The sequence below is a fragment of the Cephus cinctus genome, unplaced genomic scaffold (genome assembly GCF_000341935.2).
Source record: "Cephus cinctus unplaced genomic scaffold, Ccin1 Ccin1_scaffold1398, whole genome shotgun sequence".
Lineage (NCBI taxonomy): Eukaryota > Metazoa > Arthropoda > Insecta > Hymenoptera > Cephidae > Cephus > Cephus cinctus.
Window position 1 is genome coordinate 2,453 of NW_014333794.1, and position 10,869 is coordinate 13,321.

Consider the following 10,869-nt stretch of genomic DNA (forward strand, 5'->3'; position numbering starts at 1 on the left):
AAGAAATGGAAAGGTGGGGGTACGAGTGTGAAAATTTGGAGTTATAGGTATTTTTTTATGCTAAATAAAAAAAAATAAAAAAAAATTTTTGTCAAGAAAAAATGCAAAAAACTTTTTTGGATAGGGACACCCTAATCACCTAGCGGTATGAAATATACTTTACGATCTATTCTCATACCTACCAAATATACATACAAAATTTCATAACAATCGGGAGCCGTTTCGGAGGAGTGCGATCACAAACACCGTGACACGAGATTTTTATATATAAGATGTCATTTTGAATGTAGATAAGCGTCATTAATGGTGTTCAGCTTGTTTACACTATGTGGTAAAGGTAAGAGAGGAGAGTGTGCAGGATTATTTATATCTCAGGTTGTGGGAGCTATAGAGAGGATACTATGGTGTGAGCGAACGCCAAAGCGTCCCTCGTTGTATCCTCTTCGCAGAGCATTGGCACCACGCCCAAGAAAAGATACTAACTTAACTAACCTAAAGGCACCACGGTCACGCAAAACGGATAGGGGCACCACGGCCAAGAAAAAGAATGGAGAACGTAACTAAACCTAAAGGTTACCCAGAGCTCAAAAAATGGTACTAAATTAGACCACCATACGTCCTACGGTACGCCGCTTCAGAGGCTATCTCGTCGGAAGCGTCGCGGCGTTCAAGAGGTAAGGAAGGAAAGAACTCAGCCCAGGACTTATAGGAAAGTGATACTGAAAACTACAAGAAAATAATCCAAATTAATGGGTTAACGCACCAGAGCTGTATTAAGCAAAAACAAAATCCATAGAATCGAGGAACTTAATAGTAAAGGTACAAAAGCAATAATTCAGGCATTACTGATAAGGCGAGCGAAAGCCAAGCATAGTATTACAAACGTCTTTTAAATTAATTCACAATGATCAGTATCTGAACTCGGAAGCTACCCAATGCAAAAGAAATAAGAATCACGAAATACAATTTAGGCAACTATAGACGCAGGCTGCTCATCGGCAAATCACGGCCGAAGGCGCTACGCGCGAGAGCGCACGTGAATAAGACACGGGCACGTGGGTTCGATACTTCTAGAAGACAATATTCACGGAAAATAATATGGTCAGGGGAATCGAATTACTTGGAATAAACTAACAAATTCCTTTTGAAATAAAATAACCAAATAGCGATACTGACCAAAAATCCGAACGCAAGGAACGGCAGAGGAACGGCAGCAGAACGCGGTCGCGCGAAATTATAACCGCGGTCGACAACAGTCATATGAAAGAGTCACGCAAAAGAAATTATAACTACGAAGGAACTCGACAAAGGATAATACACGCGGGTTCATAATAATTAGAAATAGCGCAATAAATTAATACAAGATATGGCACAGAAAAAATATCAGTCAGAAAAAGATAGAATATTATAACGAGTATTTCATTATCGTTGCAGCGGAAAGAGGTTCTCGGAACGGTTAGTACAATTTCGAATTCGGCCGAAGGCGCCACGTCGAGGAACGTCAACAAGCAAGGTCGCCTCGGAGGGCGGCTAATGCGCGACGTCGGAAGGATGTGTGCGATACGCAAAATTCACAAATGTTCCACCGAGAATATAAAGACGAAATTACAATAAGCTTTGGCAACGATAATCAGATACACTACATCCTCAATAAATCACAGAAATCAGAACGGAAGATATCGCATACAAAAGTAGAAATATGAAATTCACACTTCAGCAAAGGCCACGGAAGATTAACAAAAACAAGAAAAGAATTTCGTTTAATTTATTTCACTTTGAAAGAGAAAAATAGGCGAAAAACTACAATTCCGATTAGGTAAAGCAAAGACGGCGTGGGCTCGTCACTAAATTTAACAACACTTAGGGTTCGGAAGTCTCACAATACTTTTGCAGAAAAGAGAGGCGAACGGAGGGGCTGACGTGGGCGATCGGCAGGCCTTAGGCGGGCCAGGGAGGAAAGCCTCATTTCCCTGCCGGCCGGAAACGGCGGAGTCCCCTTCCGGGTGCTCCAGGGTTTCTTTGGCGTCATGGCAGCAGCAGGATCCCGGCGACATCCAGGTCGACGGAACCGACGGGTATCTCTTGGTCGGTGGGAGCGGCGTGCTGATCCCTCCAAGGTTGTCCTTTACGTCAAAAATCTCAAAATCGGCATCAACAGCCAAACGGAATCGCCATAAAATCCTCCAAAATCTCCAGGGTGGCTGTCCTGTCCTCACGCCCTTATGTCGTTGTCGAGAGACTTGAGAGTAGAGATTGAGTATATCGTAACAAAAACAAAAGATTAATTAGTCTTAGAAAACGTAATCGGAACTGACATCCAGGACGATAGTAGACGTTCACAAACGTAAAACTTAATAGTAATGTCGCAGACGGAATTTCGCTAGTGGGTTGTCGTGCGGAGCCTAGGTTGAGCGGAAAAGAAAAGTTTATTAATTTTTGTGGCGCGATTCGGGAGAATCACGTCACAGTATATTCCGGTTTGTCTTCAATTCTTCTGCTAATTTCTTTTTGGCTTCTGAGAAGCGACTTCTTTGCTTGTCAGTACGGTCCGTATTTTTAAATCCGGGTCCCTTGTACCTACGCTTATTTTTTAGTATTTCATGCACTTCGGTCTCTAAAAAAACTACAATCGGTTGACATTTATCAGTGACAGAGTCAAGGATTTCCAAAACCTTTGCATGATCCTTTGCCGGTCTTCCAGCAACTGGTCCTTCGGACTGTTCCTCGATGATGAATAAAATGTAGTTTTTGGAACGCCGGGGGCTGTTCTTCTGTTCTTATTGAAATTTTGTTAGGATCGTTCAAAAAATTTCACTGTGCCCCAGATAGGGCTTATATCAGCTTTCACGTCTCCAAGGGAGTTTACGGTTTCTGTGTTTGTCTCGATGTCTGTTTTGCATCCTATAACAGTTTCTTCATGGACATAATATCTGAACGTAATTCCCCTACCGCGTTATCAAGTTTTGCATTAGTTATGTAATTAGCTTTCACCGTCTCAAGTTCCTCCTTCAGTTCCTCTAAGCCTTTGGCGAACTTGTCGCAGTTCAATTTGTTTTCCTCAAGGTCACCAACTGTAATTTTGAGTTCATGGTGCTCGCAAGCTATGGTTCACACTGTTGTGTACAGTGTAGAAACGTGCTCCATTAATCCTATGCACCGATCACAGTAAAAGAGCATGAGATGTAAGAGAATAGTCGGAAGGTTTAAGTACCATAAAAGATAACAATTTATTCAGAATTGATGTTTACAGAATGCCGGTCGGAAGCGGACTGACTGGTCTTCACGGGTAACCTTACAGAGTCATCTGGCGTCAATTTAAAATTTAGTATTCACACATTTAATTTAAATCTCCCAGAGACATTTTTTTAAATTCAATTACCTTCATTTCTGAGGCTTCGAGTTTGGAGTATGCCGTGTAAAGAATTTTTTGGCAGTTATCGTATGTTACTGTCAGAGGTTTTGCGCTGATTCCCGGCTGTTTATAGCTAGCACGCGATGGGCCAGAAGCCATCATTTCATAAGCTGGACGCCGACAAGATGTTAGTTTCCCATTTAAGATTTAAGTGATGACTGTTATCTTTGTTTTATAGGCTATAGCGTCTATAAATATTGATATTCGCAGGGCTGCCTAACCTCCAAAACCTACCGCGAGCACTTATTCCTCCAACGACGAATCAACTTCTCAGATAGCGTGAGAATAATTGGTTTAGTGAAGAAGAGTAAAATAATCATTACAATTTTTTGTTGTGTACTTCAGACTGCGTTAAATATTTATAAAAACTATGAAAAATATATAAAGTGCAATATTCACTAGTATTTAATTCGCCACTTGGCGGAGTTCTTGTATAACTTGATTATTGAAAAATAAGGCTACCTTACTTGTTTTTTGATTTAGGTATTTGCGATGTGCTTAGTCTCGTGTCGTTCGACGAAAAGGTATGACCTACTGGCAATGATCGCTTAGAACATGAGGAGGGAGGGATAGAAATCGGCGGTAATGCCCTCTTCACGCTCGTAGGAACTGCTGTTGGTAATGCAGTGAGCATTACACATTGAACAAGTAATACAATCACATTGCGTTTCTCGTTACATAAGCAACGAGTAAAAATCAGTAACTCGTAAAAACAAGTAACAAATTGTGTCCGTCTCCATTTTCATTTCTCTTGCATGCATACTGCATCCGATAATTGGAACGTTTCCGGCCACTGGGATATTTACCTTACTATAGTGTTTAAAAACTCAGAGTGCTTATAAAATGTAAGGTCATTTCTATTTTACATTCCGTTTCATTCCCTTCATTTTTTTCTATGATTTCATCCTCTACGATATTTGCATATTTCATTACTTCATTCAGCGTCTCAGAATCTATAGAAAACAATAAAAGTTTCACTTGCCTTCATATCCTCTTTTCTATGTCTATATCCAAAGTTCCAGATGAACTGTTGAAGCAATCGACTTGAAATTGACACGAGAAAATTCCATGTGTAGATTGCACAATAATATCAGTAGATGTGTGAGACTTCCGATTTCAAAATAGTGCATGCTGAAGTCTCCGAAAATGTAGTGTTGTATGTCTATAACTATTACATTATTACTTAACTATATTAATTTGTTTGCACTGGCGAATGCACAAGAAGCGTCCGAATTGTTCTAGTAGTCATGCTGAACCTGTTTATCTTGATATTTATGTAAATATTTTCGTTGCAGCTACTGTCTCCACGGCTACACATCAAATCAAGAAAAGCACCTGCACCAGACGGTTTTATCAAGCATTCTTCAAAACTAGATGAGGATACCGAAAGCTCGGTTTTTGTTCTTTGGAAATATGGCGAAATAATGGAAATCTATTTAAATCCATCGGAAAAATTATCAGGATTAAATTTAAAACGAGGTCTGGCCAGTCTCTTTCAGTATAAAAATGTTGATGGAGAATTTCAGGAACGAGATGCATCTGGACTCTGCAATGTGTCATATAATTTGATTAGAGCACGTTTTATAAAGAAACAGAAAATTATTTGCCAACAGAACGTCTATGCCCAGGAAAAAAAGCATCTCATACCTATAATGGGTGTTGCTGTTACTAGCTCCCGTATGTCCATGTATGAATTAACTCAAGCATTTTTGCCCAAGTCCATTATTGATTATGAGAACCACACAATCAATTTAAGAGGAAAACAAAATGTCGGTACTATCATTACTTCGCAAAGAACGTTGACATTACTTCCGGGAACATTGGATACATCACCGGTTCAAACAGATACCGTAAAGGATGCCATTGCTCTTCTTGAACAAAGCTTCAGAAAGATTCCGATTGAGTTGCAACCTGAGCCTGTGTTATGTCCACATTCTGGATGTATAACGGTTAGTATATTTATTCGACTACGTCAAAACCAAAAGGAAATCACTGTTTTTCATACTTTTGTATGTATGTGACTATGTTTACGTATTACTTTCGAAGGCCTAAATGATTATAATTGATTTTGACAAAGTAGGTGTTTGGTTTAGCCCTCGAAGTACCAGCGCTGTTGATATACGTCGCTGAATTTCTGTGTCATCGCTGGGCCCAGCGACGCATATCTGCGGCGTGATTTAATCCAACAATATTATCGTTGTATATTCTAAAGTTTTATCGGTATATAGGAATCTTAAAGATTCACGAGACGTCTCCGGATTCCCAGTTCGCGAGTATTTGTTCCTATTTTAGGTAGCGGGTGCTCCGTAGCTTGAAGGTCCCTGTTACGCAGGATGAGTAATTGCTCCCTGCTAGTTACTCCGTACGCGTTAGACTAATTAACATAACTCAACTGATATCATACGTAAAGCTGGACACATTCGCGAGGTGAGCGGTGAGATAAGTGGCAGCGCGCACAGCTAAGGGCCAGCTGATGACCATGACGTCAATCAGTCTTCGGTCCTTCTCCCTCTCACGTCGATCATCCTTCGCTGGTTCTTTTTAAGATCCGGTAAGCGCGCGAATACAATATTCGCAGCATGAGACATAGCAAAAATAAAATAACAGTTTTAAGTTATTCTACTCATTCCAGAAATCAGGTAAAATCAATTCAGAATCTGATAAACGTGAAATGATCGACCTTTATAATCATGTTCATGTTCATTCATGTCCAAGAAAAACCAACAGATGGTCAATCCGATTTTTTATCAGGCAGCAGTTAACAGTTGTATTCTTGATAATTTAAATGCAGAAAATGAGAAGTTGCGCAGCTGACATTTTTTAAAGTGACTATCTCTAGCACTCCAGCATTATCCCACATCTCCATGAGACAAAAAGCTTCACGGGTTGCCTAAAACGGTAAAGAAGAATATATTAGATATTCTTGGCGAGCGCGAAGAGCCTGATTTAAGTAGAACGGATAAGCTCAAAAAGTGAAAAAGTTAGTCTTTTTGTCCTTTAAAAGATGACAAAAAAAATTATTGTTGTTTGCAAAATGCAAAAAACCTGCATATGAAATCATATACTTTTTTTTGTTATGGCCGTTTCCATAGAAAACCGTTGAATAAAATAACTTTTTATGCTAAATAAAAACTGTTGAAAAATCATTGCTTTTTAACCTCATGTCCCATTTTTGCAGTGAAAATTAATTGAAATTAGTATGTTTGCAGATATATACTAGAAAAACTAGAGAAAAAACACTTCACAGTATATTGAATAAATTACCATTTTTAAGGTCGTGTAATTAAGCATTTCCTTTTCAATAAGGGATATGTCATATTTTTGCCCCCGATATCCTGATTTTTTAGCTTTAATTTCGTTTTTGAATATTGTATTTTCATTAATTTTTTTATAAAATTATGATTTTTTAACGAAACCTGTGCATGATTTGTTATAAAAGTATACTTAAATAAATAATTCTGAAAAGATATCTTTGAATACTTTTAGTAGAAAATTTAAACATACCTCATGATATTTTATAAAATTTGTGATCGCTATTTAATGTCTAAAAATTACGATGGACGTGAACAATTCACGTTTACGGTAATAAAATGCCAAAAATTCCTTTTTGGGATTAGGGTTAAAGGTCTAAATCCATGAAATTAATTTTTCCTGCAAGAGTAAATACACCTGATGCGACCACATAATACATGCGGCCGTGCCTCGAACGTCGACATATAGTACTGGACTGCTCACTGTAGCCGCAGAAAGTGTAACCGGGAATAGAAACAGAGAGCGAATCGTTAGAACCGTTCTGTCCTTTCCTATAATTTTTCTATTGGTCGAAGGTTTTCTGGATGGAAGGAGTTCAGGACTGTAATATGCAAAATAAGAACCATGTGAAAGATTACTTCGCACATGTATAATGTACGTTGTTACAGTCAAACGGAGACAGAAGTGTTTATCAACATTCAATATTACTAAAAAAAATGGTGATTCGCTTTCTTAAGTCTGGGCTATCACGAGACCTGTATTTTGAGCACAATACGATAAGCTTTCACAAGTAAGTAAAGTAGAAATATAACCTTCAATTTTATGGTTAACATAAGATTAAATCAATTCTTAAACTTATAAAATATATAAATAAGGTTCATCATACATATATTTTACTGCGCGAGGTTCCCTTATTCCTGATTCCGCTCCTGCCCAAGAGAAGGACAGAAGGACAGAACAGTTCTAACGATTCCCTCTCTCTTTCTATTCCCGGTTACACTTTCTGCGGCTAGAGTGAGCAGTCCAGTACTATATGTCGATGGCCTCAAACCAAACTTACCTAGATAGCAACGTTTCTGATAACACAATGTATCTGTGCAGGCAAGTGAACTGCTTTTCAGCAAACATTTGTTGAGAATTTGTTTAAAATTTGCTATAAATTATAAATTTAAAAAATAATGCCAGCAAATTTACAACAAAAGCTTGGCTATATTTGTAGCAAGTGCATTCTTTTGCGCTGTTATTGTTGTAAATTTATGTTGCAAAAATGCAAAAAAAGTAATTAATTTAATAAAATCACAATTTGTTGACCATAAATTAATTTTTTTAATTGATTCAATCTGAATAAAAAATGACAAAAATGCTAATGAAATCTTATTATTGGAATTATAATATTTTGTTTATAATTTCCATTCGTGTTATCTAGGTATTTGTTCAACATTTTTCTATGTAGCCTAAACATTAGTACTGCTAAACTAAACTTCTGCATTAGTTCAATCTAAATGATTTTAGTATATCCATTTTCTTTATTCCATTGAGCACTTTGTATTATAGCTTGAAGAAATACTGGAACAAAATCGGGAAGCTCTCGAAGATGCTGCAATGGGGTCAGTGAAGTCAGCAAGTGCGCTCCTTAAATTAATACCATTGGTCAGAGATGCCAGCCCTGAAGAACTAGATAAGTTATTGAAAAGTCCACGCAATACAAAATTTAAATCGCAATTATATGATATTCTGGGATCAGCAGGGACTTCCGTATCACATCAGACAGCTATGAAAATTCTTGAACAAGAGAAGATAAGTGATGATATTGAACGATATCTGCGGGCGTTATCAATATCTACTAATCCGAATACTGATATAATTAAAGATATTTTAAGAAGATCTAAAGAGACAATGCAGAATACTAAAATTTCAGAAACTCTTGCTTTGACAGCAGCTGCCATGGCCAGACAAGGTGGCTCACCAACAATACGTGAAAGAGTCAGAGGAAGTTTGGAAATCCAACTGGGTAACTGCTTAAGTGATGAATGCAAACTAAAATATCTTAGAGCTTTACGTAATTTAAGAACTAAGACCATTATCCCTACCTTATTGAATTATGCTATCAATGAAACTAATTTGGTCAGTTTAACGGCTTGGCGCGCCTTGAGATATTTGCCAAAAGAGGATTTAACCCATGAAGTAAAAATCATAGCAGCCAGAATTTTTTATCAAATTTTATATCCCAGAAGAAGCATTAGCACTCGAATTGCTGCACTAGACATTATATTGAAAGCCGATCCTTCGAAGAAGGACCTCCAAGGTCTTATTCAATACCTTGCAACGAATGACAGTGCATATGAAATCCGAATATATCTAGTTCAACGAATGGAACAAATTGCAGAGAACAATGTTAAATTTGCTAAAAAATTAAAAGAAGCGTTCCAATCTGCAACTATGAAGATCCTAAATTATAATGTGCTCTCCCTGAAAGGATTCAGTAGGGCCTTTACTAGAAGTTTTTTTAAATCTGCCGAGACTAATGGCTCGCTAATCACAGTTCAGGAAGCGAGTTCTGGACTTTTAAAACGTGGAATAGTTGACCTTATACTGCAATCTGGTGAAAATGATCAGTCTCTCTTCTCTTTAGAACTCTACAGAGGAGGCCTTGGGAGTTTTGCATCATCCTTTAAAGACAATTCAGATACACCTGACGAGGATGAAGCAGTCATTGCTGGAATGGATATAAGTATTCTCGGAGTTGACATAAGACCTTTCGTCTTGTTTTCTAGCCAGAGAGAACTCATAGGTCATATATGGTCTGGAACAGCATCAAAAAGAACACCGGTACTTCAGGGACTTCTTAATTTTCCTCAACACAAACAGTTTATTCCAATGTCATCAGGTTTTGTCATTGAAACCGAAGTTAATGGAGCTGCTAGTTTAGATTTGGCTGGGCAAGTGCAGCTTAGTTTATGGTCGCGAAAAGCACAATCACTCACAAATATTAGATCTGGCATAGCTATTATTGGATCTAGTAGAGTTCACTCGAACTTTATTCAGAGTTCAGTGGAATTTACACTGAGCATGGAACCCAAATTGGAATTAACTACTGACGCGCAGTACTCGGCTTCGGTGTTTCTGTGTATGAGATTGAGTCAACCGAAAACTACGATAAGGCATAATATTTACAAAATAGAAAGGATACCAGGCAGTAAACATAAATTAAGAAAGACACGCAGGACCGAGCTTTTGCTGCCAGCAAAGTCCTATTTTCTTGACATGAAAAACAACGAAATGTGCTCAAAACTAATCCAACATAATTGACTACTAGTTCTGTGGAACTTACATAATATTCTATAAAAGTACCAAATAAAAACTATTATAGGGAACTGATCTTATACTTAATTTCTTTCTAATTTAGTATCATATAAATTATCATTTAGCCCACATCATGTAAATCGTAGAATTTTACTAATAAAGTAATGTAAAAATAGAAAATAGGTTAAAAAAAAGGATAAGGATAGTTTATTAAAGAGGAAAAAATAATTTTTTCTAATGATAAAAATGTGATGAATTGTGTATCCCCATAGGATCTTATTTTACAGTGTGCTATATTTCAGAATACCTCATGCACATGTGTGACGTGCAGGGCGTTATCACACGTCTAACAAAGTTAATCTCCCATGCTACGCGTGGGAGTTTATATTTATTTTTGTTCTGGGTAAGTTCTTGACTGCCGTCCTATACAGGCCCGGTCCTTTGGATTGCCGTTAGGTGGGGGAATTGGGGTATGGTCTATTTAAATCAAAGATGCAGTAATCCCAATGAAATGATTCGAATATATTGTTACAACCCAATTTTGCTTAAGTGCTAGTTATTAAAATAGAAAATAAAGAAAGTGCCAGATGGTCTTACAGCTAGGTTATAATGGTCTCGTAATGCCGTGTCCACACTCACTCTTGCGTACTCACTCTCATACGTTCATTCGGCGTGCAACGTTAGACGCCCACGCCGCCTTGGTGTTGGCAATTCTTCTTCTCACGACTCGAGATCCTTCACTTTGGTGTTCACTTAAACTACACGACAATATTGTTCGTGGCAAAAATCAGAATACTAACATCTAAACTCACATTGACTAATACGCTACGCGTGCAACTCGTAGGGCTCGATACGTCTTAATCGACTTACATACGGCGATAGGTAACAGTACGCGGAACTCC

The 10,869-nt window shown here is 37.9% G+C and overlaps 1 protein-coding gene across 2 annotated transcripts; it reads left to right on the forward strand.

The window, feature by feature from the left end:
* Positions 1 to 4,707: 4,707 nt before the first annotated feature.
* LOC107273115 (microsomal triglyceride transfer protein) lies at positions 4,708 to 10,569 on the forward strand. 2 transcript variants are annotated; one of them, XM_025090400.1, is made up of 3 exons: positions 4,708 to 5,361; positions 8,219 to 8,675; positions 9,297 to 10,569. In XM_025090400.1, the coding sequence occupies exons 1-3, from the start codon at positions 4,837 to 4,839 to the stop codon at positions 9,971 to 9,973; spliced, it is 1,659 nt and encodes a 552-aa protein (XP_024946168.1). In that variant the 5' UTR covers positions 4,708 to 4,836; the 3' UTR covers positions 9,974 to 10,569. The 2 variants fall into 2 exon arrangements, with proteins under 2 accessions (XP_024946168.1, XP_024946167.1); XM_025090399.1 differs by having other exon boundaries at positions 8,219 to 10,569.
* Positions 10,570 to 10,869: the final 300 nt, after the last annotated feature.